We start from the raw sequence: 18,862 nt of genomic DNA, 5'->3' as shown, positions 1-18,862 counted from the left end.
AAGCCTAACGGCGACGACACAGAGAAACTCTCAATGAAAGCACCAATGTCGGTGTCAAAACCGGCGGATCTCGGGTAGGGGTTCCGAACTGTGCGTCTAAGGCGGATGGTAACAAGAGGCAGGGACACGATGTTTTACCCAGGTTCGGGCCCTCTTGATGGAGGTAAAACCCTACGTCCTGCTTGATTTATTCTTGATGATATGAGTATTACAAGAGTTGATCTACCGCGAGATCGGAGAGGCTAAATCCTAGAAGCTAGCCTATGGTATGATTGTATATTGTCCTATGGACTAAAACCCTCCGGTTTATATAGACACCGGAAAGGGCTAGGGCTACACAAGGTTGGTTACAAAGGAGGAGATATACATATCCGTATTGCCTAGCTTGCCTTCCACGCCAAGTAGAGTCCCATCCGGACACGAGACGAAATCTTTAATCTTGTATCTTCATAGTCCAACAGTCCGGCTAAAGGATATAGTCCGACTGTCCGGAGAGCCACTAATCCAGGACTCCCTCACCAAGTATATCATGATGAATAGCATTCTCTCAATGAGTTCCAGTCGAAATATAGTTCATGTTGAATGACAAGAATGTTCATAGAGAAAACACGAGTATGTGTGAAGTGCCAAATTGCTAGACATCTAGACCCAACCGGAAACTTTATATTTAGACTATACATAAAAGAGAAATCATAGAGAAGGCAAAAAAAATCATGTGAGACAATTTACTACTTATAGTTTGGCGCCTGTTGATACCATCTAGAAAATGCAGAAGATATGTTTTGTCATAATTAACCATATGGTTCAGAAGCAAAATAATTTAACTTTTAGGTACATTGGTAGAGATAAATACTAAATTTCATAATTCAGAGTTAGAACTTGAATTTTTAATCACAGTCCAGGTTGCTCGGGGGTCTCTTTCTTTGCTTGACCATATGCAAAATTTGAGAAGAAATCAGTTGCACGTAGCAGGATCACCATGACACCATCACGTGGATTTCTTTCCAAGAAGGTTAACTTAACTTTGTACTACTTGATTGCCGAGGATCACCATCTTTGGTCTTCTCCAACAAATTTCTATGCAAAAAGGGGTCACATGCACTTGCTTGTCAAGAAGCACTGTCATCGGTCTTCTCTGGCAGCTGCATCTCATCAAACCACATTTGTATGCTTTACTCCTGAGTAATCGGCAACAGCAACAGCAAAGGACTGCGAAGAAGGTGTGCACATAGTTACCAAGAGGATTTCTGAGAGTAGCTATGAAAAAAAAAAATCACCATCAAGACGAACATTACCTCTTGTTCTCCAGTTATCTCTGGATGGGTCGCATTATCCTCTATCTCAGTTGAAACGACTGATCGCTGATGCTTGGATTACTCCCTCGCGAATGTGCTCTAACTCTTATCCTCCTTCAAGGACTCTAGGTTTTTCCTATCTCTGTCTGCCCATGATTTTCATGGAGAAATTGCGGACATGGGTGCAACTAAAACTGAACGTGAGTATCACATTGGTAGCTGTAAGTAGTAGATTGGTCCAATTGACACATCAAGTTTGGTGTCCAGCTTTGTACGTGAGGATTATAAATATTGGCTACAGAGCCAATAAATCATTAGAAGGTGAGGAATTGAAGAGGTAATTGTGAAAATCATCTATCCGATTTGCATACTTACAATGAACTAATATGACCAAATAATTCAATTAGAGAGAGAGAGAGAGCACACTTATATATCTTACCTTGGCATGGCCAGTAATCTTCAAAGACAGCTCATTCTTTCGGCTTCCTCCTGAATAAAAAGTTCCACAGAAGTATTTTTCATCCCATTTTCAAACAATCGCCACACACAAAAATTACTATTTGAGCATTAGCAATGCAAAAGAAACAAATCTCTACACTTTTCAACAAATGTACTTTTCTACATGGTTGATCGATCAAAGTTGAAGTATATATAATATATGTACCACGTCATCAGACTCTTTATGGTTTCAGTTTACTTGACAGTTTATTAAACTATGTATGTAATATTGGACAACTTTACTATAGTTGCGCTTATCTACCTTGACCTACCCAGTAATCTGAACACGGACCAATGAAAACATTTGCTCGACTTCATACTGTTCTAAATAGTGAGTTCATTTAGGTGGAGAGAGTGCTCTTTATATAAAGATATAAACTATGAAACACACAGAAAATTTACACCTGCACTAATTTGAACCAAAAATGTAAGCGTGCATGTTCCAAAAATATTATCTTTGCAAGTTGTGCAGCCCATTATCAGGAAAACACTTTTATGTTGTTGATTGATTGGTCTCCCATACCATACATGGGCAATACTTATGGAAACATTAATCAAACGATTAAAAAATCAGAAGAAAGTGTAGTGTTATATTTCTAAATATATCTACTCCTAATGTCTGAGTTAGTGAATAGTCTCCGTGGTTTATTTTCGTCCCACCTTTCGCTGGTTTTTTTGTCTCTCCTCCCACCTCCGCTCACGCGCAACCCTCCTACGAAAAAAACCGTACGACAAAAAAACTACAAGCGATGCCTCCTGCCCACAGCAGATCGTTCTCCGCCGCCAACCATCCCTTGGCACGCCCGATCCACCCCTTCGCCCCCGCCGGACATCCATCCCTGAGCAGCGGCCGATCCTAACCTTAGTAGTCGCCCTCGTACATCAAAGCCGCCGCCCGTCCATCGTATGATCCGCTTCAGGAGACAGCGCCGCGATCCCGTTTAGGAGACGCCGGCGATCACGCCCAGGATCCGACAGCGATCCCCTTCTGGACACGCACGCCCATCCCCTGCGCAGGCGCTGATCCTCGTTGAGGAGCCGCCGATCACACCCAGGATCCGACGGCGATCCCGTTCAGGAGCAGGTATTGCAAGTTCATACCTATCTTCAAATACCTGGCACTACATCCAGGAATAATCGCATGAGTTCAAATTAGAAACAATCGCACGAATTCATATACATCCGGAATAATCACACAGTACTATCTTCAAATACCTGCCACTACATCCAGAACAGAGCTCAAATTAGGGATCCAACATATCCGCTTAGTGTGCATATACATCCAGAATTATTACTACATCTTTCGACTGTTGGCACAGAAAGACCCATTCGTCTTTGAACAGAGCCGCTTAGGACCTGCTAATTCAACCTCAGGACTTCCTTCCTCGGAGCAACTGAGGCACACCCAGACTGAAAATGACAAGAAATAACTGTTTAAGAAAGTTGGCACGGAACCGCTTAGGAGCTGCTAATTCCATACATCAACTTCATGACGAACTGTTTATGAAAGTTGCCATACAACTTCATGCACGCTTGTACTTACTTGGCTTGCTCACTGTTGGAAACATTCACAGCCTCTATTCTTCTCACTTGACCTGCTTAGTGTGCTGCTTGTTCTTCTTACTTTGCCAGAACTGTAGGTCTGCAGCCTGTCCAAGAAGCAGACTCAAATAACCCAATGTAACAGAAAAAAACAGGGGCACAAGTGCTTTTGCCTCATAACAAACCACCAAAAAAAGTATGATCACAACTTATGTGGTATCTGTGTACAGTAAACCTCCCAATACAATAAGCCTTGATACGTACTCCCTCCGTCCAAAATTCTTGTCTTAGATTTGCCTAGATACGGATGTATCTAATACTAAAATGTGACTTGATACATCCATATTTAGACAAATTTAAGACAAGAATTTTGGGACGGAGGGAGTACTTGTGGTTCCACTCCCACCGGTCTTGGAGTTTAAGATGTTTCTCATGTAGCAATACCCTACTTCAGCCCTGTTGTCCATACGCGAAACTTGATCACATCTACACGAAATCTCAACCTGCTCCAGTAAAACACCAAAAATGAATCCAAAAATCAAACGTGAAGAAACTTAGCAATCTGTACTTATCTGCTTGACAAAAGCAGTTCACCAAGTTAATTCGCATAATAAGTTCACAAGCCATCGCTAAGAGTTCAAAATCTGTACTTATAGGTACGTATGGGGAATCCACAAAGCAAAGCAGCGGAACGTATGACATTGTTAGATGTACCTCCAGGTATATGTTCGTCTATAAAACTTGCTATACATGTCAAGCACCATCCCGATTGTGATTTCGTGTACTGAAGTTGTTGCAGATCTTGGATGGGACAAATGATGATGAGAACTACCCAAGTTTGCCAGGTATGAGGCTATGCGGATATAATCATAATTTAATTCTCATTATGTGATCAATTATATCTCACTGACTTGTATGAATAACCCTCAGAACGGTTTTTTTTTTGCGGAATAACCCTCAGAACGGTTGATACTTGAACCTGCCGAACAACCGGTTGTTCCCCAATGCACTGACGGTGATCCGCATAATGAGATTGTGAGTACTGAAGTTGTTGCGGATCAGATGGAGGGGACAAACGTTGATGATAATTACCCTATTAGTACAGGTATGAGGTTGTGCGGAGAGAGTACTCATAATTTTATTCTCATTATGTGATGAATTATATCTCTGTTACTTGTATGAACCAACTTTAGATCGGTCCATACCTGAACAGGCCGCACAACCGGTTGTTCCCCAACCCACTGATGGTGATATCACAAAGGGAAACGTTTGCTGCCGGCGCGCCGGCCGAGCGTTCGGCCGGTCCCACGGCGCGTTCGATCAAAACAGATCGCACGTCTGTACACGAACGAAACGCACCGCTTTTTTGTGGGTCCAGCAACCGCTCCTCCTTCTGCCTTATCTTCTCCCGCAAATCACTCTCGTCCACTCACTTTTCTTCTTCCTCTGTTTGCCTGAGCTATCTCCTACTCTTCTCTGTCTCTCTCGCCCATTTTCTCCTCCCATGAGCACCACAAAGTGAACCATCGACCCGGCACCATACCCTCATTTTTCTCTCTCAGCTGCATCCGCAACTGCTCAAGACGACGACTGCCGCATCAGGGGGCGGGCCGTGGTGCTGGAGCAGAGTCCGACGATGCTGGAACCAGCAGCTGCCGGAGGTGGAGGCGGCGACAAGTGCTGGAGATCCGGCGAGTTTTTTTGCTGGAACCACGAAGGCTTTTTGCTGGAACCAGCTCTAATTTTTGCTACCATTGTATTTGATTTTTTTGTTGGAATCAAGCCAGATTTTGCTACTACGTTTGTTTTTTTGCTGGAACTAGTATAGCAATTTGTTACCACCATGTTCGTTTTTTGCTAGAACTAACCAAAATTTTGTTGCTTTGCTTGTTTGCTGGAACCTTGTGTACCACTTTTTGCTACAATAGTTTTGTGTTTTGCTACTACTGACGCTCTCATTTGCTACATCCTTTTTCATGAGGATACCGAGGATCATGACTATGTTTTTCTTGTTGTAACCATTGTCGATTTTTGCTACTACCGGCGAAGCCCCGAGCTGGACCAGAAGCTGTTTGAGCGTTTCTGCAATTTTTGTTGCAACTTGCAACTGACACCCGCAAAAGCTTCCATCGACATGATTTTTTGCTACAATTTGAGCTGCATCCGGCTGTTAGGTTTCCTCGACGGTGGCGAGTTTTTTGCTTACCGGCGAGCTGCGTCGGCATTCGGCGATGGCGAGCTGCGTCGGCGTGCGCAGTTGCAATCTCATCTTGATTGGGGCGACGAGACCTGCAAGCGGGAGACAGCTTGGGGCGACGAGCAAGCGACAAGGACGTCGGCGAGGGCCGCGACCGGCGACGAGGACGGCCGGCGAGGGCCGCGACAGGCGACGAGGATGGCCGGCGAGGGAGACATCCATAGAGCGTGTGCCCCGGCGAGATGAAGGGATAGACGAGATGCGAGAATCCTTCGTATTGGCGAGAAGATGCAGTGCATCGGACGGTTACAATCCAGATCCACGATATCGTACGGCTGCAGGCAGACCGGCCCAAATTTGGGCCGGCGCGCCGGCGCCTAGTACGGCCCTATCACAAATGTTCAGCGGCCTTCCCATCTGATCTCATGTGAGTATCAAACATAATGAATAATTGACGCTCTCCGATTAGCAGTAAACTGACTCGTTATGTCCACTACCGGTCATTTTTACATCACTAGTAAGCATGCACGTGCAACGCACGACTCTCAAATATAAAAAAGGTTTTATTAATTTTATTTACGTTTAATCAAGTAAATGTGTTCGTGTGTTGTGTGTTGCAACAGGAGAAACAAAATTCTTGCGTTCCCTCGCGACTAATATGTGTTCTACTTATCCTCTTTCAAAGCTCGCACTCTCATGAGTCGTATTCACCTGGTCACCTCATCATCAAGTACGCGGACACATGCTTGGGGTTGTCACGGTCGAACATGTACTTTATGAACTCTGCCTCCTTCCCAGCTCTTGTCGTGTGGCCGTCATGCGTGCTCAAAGCAAAACTCGGTTATATGATGAAGTTGAATTCACTAAAGAAATTTTTAAAAATAATAATTAAAAGGGTAACAAAATATGTTTTTTAGTGTAAACAGGAATGGTTGGGAGGATTTCCAAGGAGTCATGAACCGGAGTCAGAGAAACTCTCATAGGTCCCCTAAAACATTTCCCATCAATCAACGCATAGGGACTCACCTATAAAGATCCTCACTTACAATTTGTTTAACTCCAGCAGACCTCTAAACCTCAACCCCTACATTTCAATGTCCTATATTTTATTAATTTTATGGAAATATCATACATTCATCATTGTAGTACCTTGCATTTTCATTTGAATGAACATTGGTATAATACAGAACTAACACATGAAACAGACAACCAAATAAAACTTAGTAATTCGAAGGCATCTCCGCTCATGCCAAGGAAAATCCCACTCATCGTGTATCGCGTTGCGGAACACATCCAATAGTTATTAATTATTACACTTAATAGTGAAAATACATCTCCGTTAAGTAAAAATGGAACACAAATCAGAACAATCGAATTACCGTGGACCTACACGGCCGGTAAGGGCACTCTCAAATCATCTCAAACACATATGATTCTCCAAATTTACATAGATCGATATCTAATTAGTTCACATACATGGATTAAACTCCAGTGCATATAGCCAGAATCATTTGTCCTCCGCATGGCAAAAATCTACGAGATCACAAATGATAAAATTGCGAAGTTTATGTTGCCATCTTGTATCCATAATATTTGTTATCCCATATTTTGTCATGGCCGATGACCCACATCTGTGGAGTAATAAAACCGATGCCAGTGCATGATCTTGCTTTCACAGTGTAATATGTTGTTCTAGTGAAAGCAAGTAGGAGTGGATAACTGCACCCGAGTCTACCTTCAGTTCTGCCCCTGAACTCCCTGCTTATGTACAGAGCATGCTAAAGTCTCACACCCCTGCAGTTGAAAACTTAAAACAGTATAAACATGCATGTGCAACACATGTCTTACAAATATAAATGTTGATAATCACGATAGATGCTAATAAGTACTATATTATTGGATGTTGTATGTTTTTGCTAAATTTTTAAACATTTTGTTAACTACAATAACAATCAAGCAGACAATATGGTATTTTACTTCAAGAGTTCACACACGTATAGTTTTTGTATGTCAAGAACACAGAGATACTAAGTGCTGATGACCTGATGCGTAGATGAATTTAACCCATTTGCCAGCTAAAATGTAACACACCACATTAAAGTAGTACTACTATCTAAAATAATATATCACATGCACTAAAGTATTAGAAATACCTTTCAACAAGTATCACCAAATAAATTGAGGTAGATACATGTGGAAACCCTACCGTTGCAAGGTTCAAATCATCAAATATCATCTATTCCAACACATGGATAAATTCGGGCAGTCCATTTGTAGTTGGTTGGCTGTCTGGCCCTTTGCAATACAGTATTAGTTAGCTCCAACCAAATAAATTGTTCTTAAGCTCTGCAAAGACACCTCTTATGTAGCATTCAAGGGAATAAAATCAGTCAAAAATAACAGATATACGGGTATAGAAGCGAGCAGGAATTTGGAGGATCACGGCACTCTCATGCTCTACTGCTTGCTCTTCAAAAGAGAACAAGTCATTGAAGAGCACCACACGCCGAACACTTTTTATCAAGTACCTCGTGGGAAATAGCAACAACAATAAATCGTGAAAAATTAACCGTGTGTAACGCACGTCTCAAGCTCTAACCCAGGGAGATTCACATGGTATAAAAATAAAGCAACTGTTGAAAAAAAATGTGTACTCAATGTTGTGATGCCATTCAAATAGTATTTTCAAAACAAAGTAACCATTGTGGTCATGATGCTGCATAGAGCAACACCCTGGATCCCTCACGGGCCTATATGGCCGGAGACCTTGGTGGGCGTGTATCCCGGCAACGCCATCTGCGGCCTGATGACTACGACAAAGAATTTGCTCCAGAAGTATAGCTAGCAGTTACTGTATTGTTGGTACGTGACTACTCCGCCACCCCGTCCACTGTTGAGGCTCTTTTGATAGCAGGTGTTGGCCCTAGCTGTGTTAGTGAAAACTAAAGTGATTTTTGAATTTTCAGGTTTAGAGAAATAGGCAGTGCCTAGCTGGCCAGACATCTGAACCTCTCTATATGCAAATTGGAGCGCACAAACCAAGTGAGTTAGCTTCTAAAAAATGAAGACAAAGAGGTTGGTCGGGATACAAGCTCGCCAATGTAGGATTCAGTCAATGCCAAGCACATGCCAAGCAAGGGTCAATGCCATCAAATAATTTGTGGATGATTCTGTCAATACCATGCAAGGATCGTTTTGAGTGACGTCGGCATCTCACTTTTCCAATGACCCCCGGCTCCCGGCATCGCCGCTATGCAATCCAGCCGGCAACAGACAAACAAGCAACACACACACACGCCAGCAGAGAAATCATGCCATACCTCCTGGAACTGGAACCACATTTTGATTTTATGTATGAATCGAAAGATTATTCATGCCCATAGAAAATTGAGTTTTCTCAATATTTATGTTCAAGCAGTCAAAGAAGTAACAAGCGTGCACTGCAGATGTTTCAGTGAATGGAAGAGGAGATAAGATGAGAATAAAGTGTTGATGATTCAGTGTTAAACAACCAGTCCATCCATTGGATAGTTTCACTGAGCATTTGAATTTGATAATGGAAAGCAGTACCTGATTATTTATAGCAGATGTCCACCTGGGAGTCTTTTTTATGAGGTTAACATCAGTACAAGAAACACTTGCAAGTTGTTAAACCAAAGACATTGTGTTAGAATATAACTTGGAAGTAATAATCAGAATATCCTGAATATAATTCAGCTTGCACTTCCATGAATCAATTAGAGATAAAGTTGATCTTTATTTGACATTCAATCAAATTAAATTTGAAGCAAGGTAGAAAGATGCAAGTCACGGCAGGGACAAAAACTATCAATTGATGAATTACCTACTCAAGGGTGTGGTGACTGCAGCCTCGTGCGGCATGGAATGACGGGAACGCACAGAGGAGATGCAAGTGACGACACTTGTGCATGGCTGCATGCGGCAAATACCTCGGTGGGAAAGCAGTGGCCATGATGAAATTCTTGACAACACCCTGTAATCAAGAATATAAATGTTGATATAACCTTAAAATTTAGGACTGCTTGATGACTATAAACCTGACAGTAAAGATGTGCATCACTGAAAAATGACAAATGAAGTTCAGAACGACGGGTAGATGACAATAAATTTCAGAATCTAAAATGGTGATCCACGACATACTCTTGGTTACATCAATTTGAGAAGCACTGGAAGAGAAGTTGAAGCATCACATCACTGAGGAAATACCGTAAAGAAAACAAATCTGAGATGGAAGACCTCCGGCGCGACGGCCTCATGACTGAAGCTTCTTGGCGTGTCCTCTAGCTGCGGATTGGGGAGATGGCGGATACGACACGGGGACGGCGGGGAGGGTCGGCGAGGGCCACTGGGAGGGCCCTGGCATGTCCCCTGACAACAGATTGAGGAGACGACAGGTACGGCGCGGGGCCGGCGGGGAGGGCCGACGAGCGCCACCGGCAGGGCGCTGGTGCAGCCGACCGGGCAACGGGGTGGGCACTCTTGGGGCTGGCGGAGGAGGAAGGGAGTGGTAGCTTCACGTGGGTAAGAGAGGCAGGCGGCGGGGAGCACCGGTTCTTTTGGGCAGGCGGCGTAGCGAGTACAACCACGGCCGCGGGGATGCGCCCCGATCCAACTCCGCGCGCTAGGCGGCCGCCGGAGCCCGCTCGCTGGCGAGCACCTCCTTAGCAGCCACCAGGCCTTACTTCTCCTCCACTGTCCTCTTATCCTCTCCGAAGATGCGTCGCCTCCCCGATCGTGTTGTTTCTCCTGTATCATATCTTGCCTTTTTTTCCTCGTATGGCTGAACCAATGCGGGCGCCAGAGTTTTCGTCCGCCCAGAAAAATCGCTAAACACAGTTTGGGGTGAGGCTTAGTGTAATCTTAATCGTTAGATTAAATTAAATGATCCTGATCTGAGGCTGCAATTGGTCCGTACTATTCTGTGTAGATTAGTGTGGGTGCACTTAGCAATGAATATGTTTGCTTGTTTAATAGTAGTAGAGAAGCACACAACCCAGCAACCTCATCAAGAGATAAGAGAAGAATGTTCCACCGAGCCTCCTCAAAGCTCAGGCACTCTTGGCCGTCGGATCGTACTGCTTGATGCATTTTCGGCCGTCGGATCGACCCGCTGGATGACCTCGTCCGTCGGATAAAAAATAGTTACCGTCTCATTCGTGCCACCGCGCGTAAGTAGCCTGCCCCGCCGGGGGCATTTTCGTCATTTCACTCGCAGGGGGTATAAAAGGCCATGGCTCGCGTGGAGATGACCTAGCCGGCTCGCTCCCGAACGCATCCTCTCCCTCTCTCACTCGTTCCCCTCCCCTCCCGCGCGCCTCCTCTCCTCTTCCTCTTTCCCTTAGCGCCGCCGCCCCTGCCTCCTTCCATGCCGCCGCCCGGCCTCCTTCTCCTCTTCCTCTCGCCCCTAGCGCCACCGCCCTTGCCTCCTTCCCCACCACCGCCTGACCAACTCCCCTCACGTCCTCCTCCTTCCACCCCCTTCGATCTGGCGCCGCCCAAACCATGGAGAGCGGCCAAAGGAGCAATGACGGCCAGCCCCTGCCTCCTCTCCAGCACGTCCAGGGATCCATAGGTATGTGTCTATTTTGTTCTGTTCTTTGTCATTGGCTGCTGCTAATCTTTGATTTTTGCTTTCTTTTTCATGCAGATTGGTCCACAATTACCTGATTCTCGTCCTTCTGGTCAAACCCCTGGTAGGCGCCTCCTTCGATCTGTGCGTGCACGTCATCTATTAGCAGCCTCACACATCCTCTTCCACGGATCTTCAGATCAACCCCTCTTCTCCTCCTTTCCCCTCTTCTTTCCATACCTAGGTGTAGGATTGTATGGCAATATGCATTTTTGGCCTCGCCTCTGTTCTGATTGTCGGTCATGTCTTTTTCGGTAAAAGCCAAAAGTATTTATGTCTTTGTGCATTGGATGTTGGTGGTTTCCTGTCTTCACTGCTTGTTTTTAGTGGAGTCTAATTATATGTCTTTTGTTCCTTGTCTGCATCCTGGTAGGGCCTATGATTGTTGGTCCTTTCACCTTTGTGCATGGAATGTTGGTGGTTTTGTTTATTTGTTGTTTTATTTATTGTTTCTTTTTACTGTGCTCCTATGATTTCAACAATAACTGAGGCAGGGGTGCCATGATCTGAGTTTCCAAATCTTGAATAGCAATTATGGTTTAATCAATATTTGCATTAGTGAGGAGCCGGGGTGGCCACACAAGCAGAATGGCCACATAAGGTGTTTTTCTCAATCAGATCACATGCATCTCTTAAAAATTATACAATAGCAAGTGTGATTTACAGATTATTAGATATTATCGGTCTATGCTTCATGTGGTTGCAGTGTTCTTACATCTAGATCTATGGACAGGGTCAGTTGCTCCTATCTGGACGAGCTTTGTTAGGGTCATGTGGTTGCTGCTGCTACCACTTTGTCGGGGTCAAGGGTCAATAAAACTCAGGTTATTCCTCGATCCATAATTCTAGCATCTATAGTCAGGCTATCACTTTAGTCTTTTTTGCCTTTCTCTGACAGGTCAATTGATGTTGGGCACCAATCTTGCTCCTATTTGGGTGGGCTATAGCTTTGTCAGGCTGCCATCATATTCTGATCTTCCAGTGTTCCTTCTGCGGTGTGGAGGAGGTGTGGAAGTAGATCGTGGTGACGATTGCGCCATTACATGTTATTATTGTTCATATCTTATCATTAGAAATAGACATGTTATAAGGAAGATGTTACCGATATATTTCTTTCATGGTCAATGATTGTCTTGCTTTTCTGTGTCACATTGCTTATACCTCTCGTTTTCTAAAATTATTGCATGTTAGCTAGCTAATCTCTATGATAATAGTTTCTGAGATTCCAAAGGGTTTTTAATTTTATTTCAGACCATGATAGCATTCCTTACCCGTTGTCACCTTCCTTCTCTATCTTTGCATGATAGCTAGCTTCAGAATGATTGGCACATTTATTAACCATTTCATCTTTTTTGTGCATTGCAGGTTTGCTACTAAATTCACAAAAGAGTAGTGTTCTTTTGCATCACCATCCTATGGAGCCATGAGATCTGAACCAATGAATACAGAGAACATTAACTATGTTTGTGGATCACTACATGTTCTATTGGAACAAGGTGAGATCCTTTTTTCAGCACTCGTTTGAACACGTGTTTTGCTTTCTGAGTATAACTGAACATCTTCAGCATCCATGGTGTACTGTTCTATATACTTTTTACTTGCAAGTCTGCATCTCTATGTTTCATTGCTATTATAATTATGTACTTGTTAAAAAATTATAAGGGATTTTCTCACCGTGTCGTGTCATCTTTAGTGACTAAAACTATTTTTGTTGTTTGATAAGAATTTATGTCCCTTGTAGTTATGCAGATTGCCCAATAGGTGCCAAACAGGACAGACAAGATAGACACTGCTTTTATCTGCGAATTACTGTTTAAGAGATTCCAGTGTGTGCAACTGCAATTTTTTTGGAAGTGTCTTGGATCTCTATTTAAAAAAAATCCCATTTAGTAGTAGTAGCACTCTCTCAATGCTCACCAGCAGCATATATATATATAGCTTTGTTACAAATAGGTTCAACAGCTAGATTCCTTTAGTTGGAACTCTGTAACTCGTTTAATTCTAAGTTGAGAATAGTATAATTGACCTGGTCACCAGCTTACTATATAGTCAAGTCTTTCTCGTGCACAATGCAGCATTTTGTTCTAGGATTACCTGTGGTGTACTCACTGACATCCACTGCTTGCAGAGTAAAAGGTCATAGTGACAACGCCGCTTGGACTGCTTCTGGACTTCCATGGTGACACCAGGCTGTTCCAAGGCCAACCTGAGCTCCTCCTTGTGGTGATGTTAGCCGGCGAGCTTCTTCTACCGCCACTCTGTGGACGTTAGCAGGTGAGATATATAGTCTCTACATTTCCATCATGCACAGACTTTGTATGCATGATGCTTCCGTGGATTAGGATATGAACTCGATGCTCTTACCACGATTTTACTTTTTTGGTTTTCTTTTCCTTTTGTTCTGCCATTATATCATTGTATCTCAATAGGTCCTATGACGGAGGTTGAAGGGTAGTATGATTTGAATCATGCTTGGTCAAATCAATATATAGTGGTTTTGACTTTATGAACAATCAGCTCAATTCTCTGGATGCCTTGTGCTTGTGCATATATAATTAGCTCTCATCTTTAGTTTAACTTTGGAACGAGAGTGAGATTCATGGTTGCAGTATCTAATTTTATAATGAATGGGCAATCTGTGGCCATCTATAGTAGAATTTGGATCATTGATTGATGGAGAAAGACAAGGGTCAAAGTGCTTTTTTTTCCAAGGTAACCACCACTATTTTGTTTAGGCTTATGTGCCTGATGTTTTTTAGGATCTCTGTGTCAAGGAGATATATCTAAGTAGTGTCATGTTCTAATTCTAAAAGATGAGAAAGCTAAGAACTTCGTAATTACATAGTACATCATGGCTGGAGCGTAGAGGTTTGGGATGTGCAAATATTGATTAAAAGTATATTTATTTGTATTTACAACAACACACTGGATCACATCTGGTAAATATTTTTGTAGAATATCAGCCAAGTTTAGAACTTTTGACCACAACAGCTGAAAAACCGAAGTAAATCCATCATATATATATTCAGTTCAGTAAAGTATATAATCAGGATGCTAATCTTTGACCTAGATCCCCAAACCGAAACCCTGGCTCCTCTCTCTGCTCGGCACCGCCTACACCAGCGGCTTCGACAGTCAATCCTCAGCGCCTGTCGCGACAAAGGTGAATCAACACCTAGGTTCCACTATCTTTTGTTCTCTAATTTGTCCTCGCCCCAATCTGAACCTATCTGAGATGTGGATATGTGTAGGAAGGAAACAAATTATTTTGTATGCCATTATCTTTAATAGAAAGTCGATGATTTGTATATGCGTGCATACCTGACAATCTGCTTATTGCGGCAGCTCTGGAAGGAGTGTGATTGTGCTAGCAGAGTAAAATACTGGAATCGCTCTGACTGCTCCTGGACTTCCAAGGTGACGCTGGGAGATTCGTTCTGCCACTTTGCCTATACTCCACCTGATCACCGTTCATCCAGGTCTGCTAATTTTTTACCACCCTCTCTCTCACTGTGTGTGGACACCCTGGCTATGTGTATATATATGGAGTTAAAAGGACATGTGCCCATGGACAAATCATGTGATTTCTTTAATTTCATGAATAATGCTCCAGCCTTGTGATTCTAACTTATGTATGTAGTTTTGACAAGGCAAATACATTTTATTTAGAACTGAATATGCATTACCCTACCATTAGCACTTTCTATGGGTTCTCTCACTAACAAAAAAGTAATATACTTTTACTCTTTTCCGTAAAGATCAACTTGGCTCCAAAAAAAAGTTCATTGCTCTCCTCTTTGAAAAATTCCTGAATTAGTATGTCAATTCCATGTGCAGAGAAAAGGAGAGGAAGGGGATGGATGAGCAAGGACCAGAAGGACCAGAAGAAGAAGGGCAAGGGAGATGGGGTGATGTGCATGTCCATGGAGGTCTGCCCCCTCCCTCTACTCCTCTCTTCTCTTTCGGTCTTTCCTTGTACTACAGCAGCCCTTAATCCCCTTTGATTCGATTTGTTCACTTGTGTTACTTGTTTTCTCCTAAGAAAAACAAGAAAACCTAAAGAAAATTGTATTGAAAGTGGTTGAATTTCCAGATTGTACACATTTTTGTTGTAGATTAGGTAGTCAGATTTAACAACTATTGGCCATATAGGTAGTTGAAAGTAGTACTTGAGCTGGACACAGGTTTCTTAGTTACACGGTTCCCATTAAGTACGACCGAGGTCGTTCATGCTCTGTAGTCTATCGTCTGATGTGCTCATGAACCTCATCCATGTAAATATGCCTGCTTGGGCCTATGATCAATGTGTGATGTCGTTGTGCGCTCCCCTGTGCATTATCCTGTTATGATCAATGTGTCCTGTAGTTTGATATAGGTTCAGTCGTTCAGAAAATACTGTATTTTAGTTTTGATATAGGTTCAGAAAATATTGTACTGTAGTTTGATATAGGTTCAGAAATTAGTGTAGTGTAGTTTGATATAGGTTCAGAATGGACTGTAATATAGTTGTTTAGGAACAATACTTGATATATGGTTAGGTGCAGATTTGGAAGTGCTGTTGTAAAATATTGTACAGTAAATAATATGCATTTTCATTAACAGTAGTTAGCGTTTTTTGTGCCAAGTAACAATTGTGCACTTCTACTTGCAGGGGAAAATTCTAATTTCTTTACAGCGGTGTTTGAACAAAATGTCATATTCCGTGGGCTGGATGATAGAAGGACATTTTGTTGAAGCACTCAAGAGGAGTAATACTATTGTGATGCCAACACACGGTGAATAAACTTTATATTTTGTAATGCTCTAAATCCTGCACTGTGTTGGTTTGTTTCTAATCTAAACATGTCTTTTGGCTTGCTCTAGATTTAGCCTGAACCTTAATTCTTTGTTTGGTCTGAATCTTGTCTGAACCACTTCCTGCAGCTCCTGAATTTAGCTATGAATTATGTCATAATTTTCCTATGACTTATGCCTGAATTCTGTGCTCGTGGGAATGTTGTTGTTGGAAAGTTTTGTTGTATTCTGTGATCTAAAAAATAGATAATGCTAAAACATAGGATGTCTTGCTGTTAATTTTTTTTGCGGCGTCTTCACCACCGGCCGTATGCTGCATCGGCGACTGGCTGCGGCAACAGAGGAGTGCATGTTGCCGCCGGCTATACGCTGCATAGGTTGTGGCAGCAGAGGACACAAGGCCATCGAGGGCGCATGACGCGGAGGCATGGAGCGTCGCCGTGCTATGCTCTGCTCTGTTCGTGCTCGTGAAGTGTTGAGCTCTCTTTTTGGTTTCAGTTAGGTGCTTTTAGTTCAATTAGGCTACTGTCAGATAGAGTGCTTTTAGTTTCAGTTAGTTCAATATATAAAAGGGGACTTTTCTGCAAATATTGCTGGGGTGTGGATGGGACTATGACCAATGTGGCGTCCAATGTGGCAATTGCGGACCCAATTTATGTACAAGTGAACCCGCAAAACATGTTTAGTGAATGGTTTGTCCAATTTTCAAGTTTTTTATGTGAAATTATACCCGCAGCGCAAGTTAGTGTACTATAGATGTATTATAACGTCGGGACCGACACCCTCACGCCAAGGCGCGTTCCCGATCTAGTTCATATTAAATGAAGCTTCATTTGTGCCTCTCAGTTGTCTCACACACGAGTGTGCCACAGACGTAGCACAAAGTGTAAATGGTATTACCTGATTCATCTTTTGATGTGAACCATATCATGCTTATAGAGGTTGTGTTGCAGATATTCAAGAATCATATTGCTTTTGTGTTGTTCCAAAGGCTCTAGATGTGTCTCATATAGATGGAGGAAGACATGTGTACATTAATGCAACTGCTCCTTGTGGAACGGAAAGAATAGGCTGTGCAACACAATGCATTGATCGGTGCACCTGGCACGTATATATGAGTACAGAGGGGGCCACAACCTCAACTATACAGAGGAACTAGGAGGTGGGCCCAAAACACAATATACACGTACACAATATATTCAACCCCCCCCCCCCGCAGTCGAAGCGGGCGAAGACGCAGAGACTGGAATGAAACTCCTCGAAGGTTGAATTCGGCAGTCCCTTAGTCATCACATCGGCGAACTGTTGTGCAGTCGGAACATGGAGGACCCGAATACGTCCAAGGGCCACATGCTCGCGCACAAAGTGAATGTCTAGCTCAATGTGCTTAGACCGGCGATGATGAACGGGGTTGGCGGAAAGGTACACCGCAGAAACATTGTCATAGTAGACAACTGTAGCCTGGGAGACGTCATGATGCAACTCCTGAAGTAATTGTCGTAGCCAGGTGCACCCGGCGACGGCGTTAGCCACAACTCGGTACTCAGCCTCCGCGCTAGAGCGTGAAACCATAGGTTGTCGCTTGGATGACCACGAGACGAGTGAAGGACCGAGGTAAACGCAGTAACCAGAGGTGGACCGACGGTTGTCGGGGCAGCCGGCCCAGTCCGCGTCGGAGTAGGCCACCATCTCTAGAGAAGTGGACGCCGTGAGAGTAAGCCCAAAAGCCATCGTGCCACGGATGTAACGGAGAATCCGCTTCACGAGGGTCCAATGGGAGTCACGAGGGGCGTGCATATGCAAACACACCTGCTGAACAACATACTGTAAATCCGGCCGGGTGAGAGTCAAATATTGAAGAGCACCAACAATAGACCGGTAGAACGGAGCATCTGACGCGGGAGAGCCCTCGAGAGCAGAAACCTTGGCCTTCGTGTCAACAGGAGTAGCAACAGGGTGGCAGTTGAGCATGCCGGCACGCTCAAGTAGCTCGTGCGCATACTTCTACTCATGAAGAAAGAAGCCACCGGGTCGCCGAACGACCTCAATGCCAAGAAAATAATGTAGAGCGCCTAGGTCCTTGATGGCAAACTCATCACGCAGCCGGAGAGTAATCTGCTGAAGTAGGGATGCGGAGGAGGCCGTCAAGATGATGTCGTCGACGTAGAGGAGAAAATATGCAATCGTGTCGCCGCGGTGATAGACAAACAACGAGGCATCCGAGCGAGTGACACTGAAGCCAAGTGTCTGAAGGAACCCGGCCATACACTGGTACCAGGTGCGAGGTGCTTGCTTGAGCCCGTAGAGAGACCGGGACAACAAACACACATGCCTAGGAAGAGATGCGTCGATGAAACCGGTCGGCTGCTCACAGTAAACCTGCTCCTCAAGATGGCCGTGAAGAAATGCGTTGGAGACATCCATCTGATGAACCGGCCAGCCTCGGGAAACTGCCAGCTGGAGAACCGTGCAGATCGTGCCTGGTTTGACAACCGGGGCAAACGTCTCGGTGAAGTCAACTCCAGCGCGCTGCCGAAAACCACGGACCACCCAGCGAGCCTTGTAGCGCTCAAGTGTACCATCCGAGCGGGTCTTATGGCGAAAGACCCACTTGCCGCTGATGACATTGGCGCGAGAAGGCCGAGGAACCAGTGTCTTGGTACGGTTCCGCTGAAGAGCACCGAACTCTTTCTGCATCACAGCAAGCCAGTGAGGATCACGAAGGGTTGCACGAGCGGACGCAGGGATCGGTGACGGCTCACTGGTGGAGGTGGCGAGAAGATACTCGTCGCTGGAGTACCGTAGGCTCGAGCGATGAACGCCGGCTCGAGCCCGAGTGATGGGGCGAGATGGCAACTCGGCGACTAGCGAGGTGGTCGGCGAAGA

The 18,862-nt window shown here is 44.1% G+C and overlaps 1 protein-coding gene and 1 long non-coding RNA gene across 11 annotated transcripts; one reads left to right on the top strand and one right to left on the bottom strand.

Moving 5' to 3' along the window:
* Window positions 1-2,528: 2,528 nt before the first annotated feature.
* On the top strand, window positions 2,529-6,107 carry LOC125522325. 2 transcript variants are annotated; one of them, XR_007289735.1, is made up of 5 exons: window positions 2,529-2,877; window positions 3,992-4,055; window positions 4,135-4,180; window positions 4,297-4,440; window positions 4,549-6,107. It is a non-coding gene; the product is annotated as an uncharacterized LOC125522325 (long non-coding RNA). The 2 variants fall into 2 exon arrangements; XR_007289734.1 differs by having other exon boundaries at window positions 4,297-6,107.
* Window positions 6,108-6,852: 745 nt separating this feature from the next.
* LOC125522324 lies at window positions 6,853-10,341 on the bottom strand. 9 transcript variants are annotated; one of them, XR_007289733.1, is made up of 5 exons: window positions 9,760-10,326; window positions 9,377-9,526; window positions 9,103-9,169; window positions 7,739-7,821; window positions 6,853-7,326 (listed from the first exon to the last, which is right to left on the bottom strand). XR_007289733.1 is itself a non-coding variant. In XM_048687386.1 (4 exons), the coding sequence occupies exons 1-4, from the start codon at window positions 9,807-9,809 to the stop codon at window positions 7,270-7,272; spliced, it is 324 nt and encodes a 107-aa protein (XP_048543343.1). In that variant the 5' UTR covers window positions 9,810-10,324; the 3' UTR covers window positions 6,853-7,269. The 9 variants fall into 9 exon arrangements, 1 of the variants encoding a protein (XP_048543343.1); XR_007289732.1 differs by having other exon boundaries at window positions 9,103-9,526; window positions 9,760-10,327; XR_007289731.1 differs by having other exon boundaries at window positions 6,853-7,821; window positions 9,760-10,324.
* Window positions 10,342-18,862: the final 8,521 nt, after the last annotated feature.

This window comes from Triticum urartu, chromosome 7 (genome assembly GCF_003073215.2).
Source record: "Triticum urartu cultivar G1812 chromosome 7, Tu2.1, whole genome shotgun sequence".
NCBI lineage: Eukaryota > Viridiplantae > Streptophyta > Magnoliopsida > Poales > Poaceae > Triticum > Triticum urartu.
This window is presented reverse-complemented; position numbering and strand designations above follow the sequence as displayed.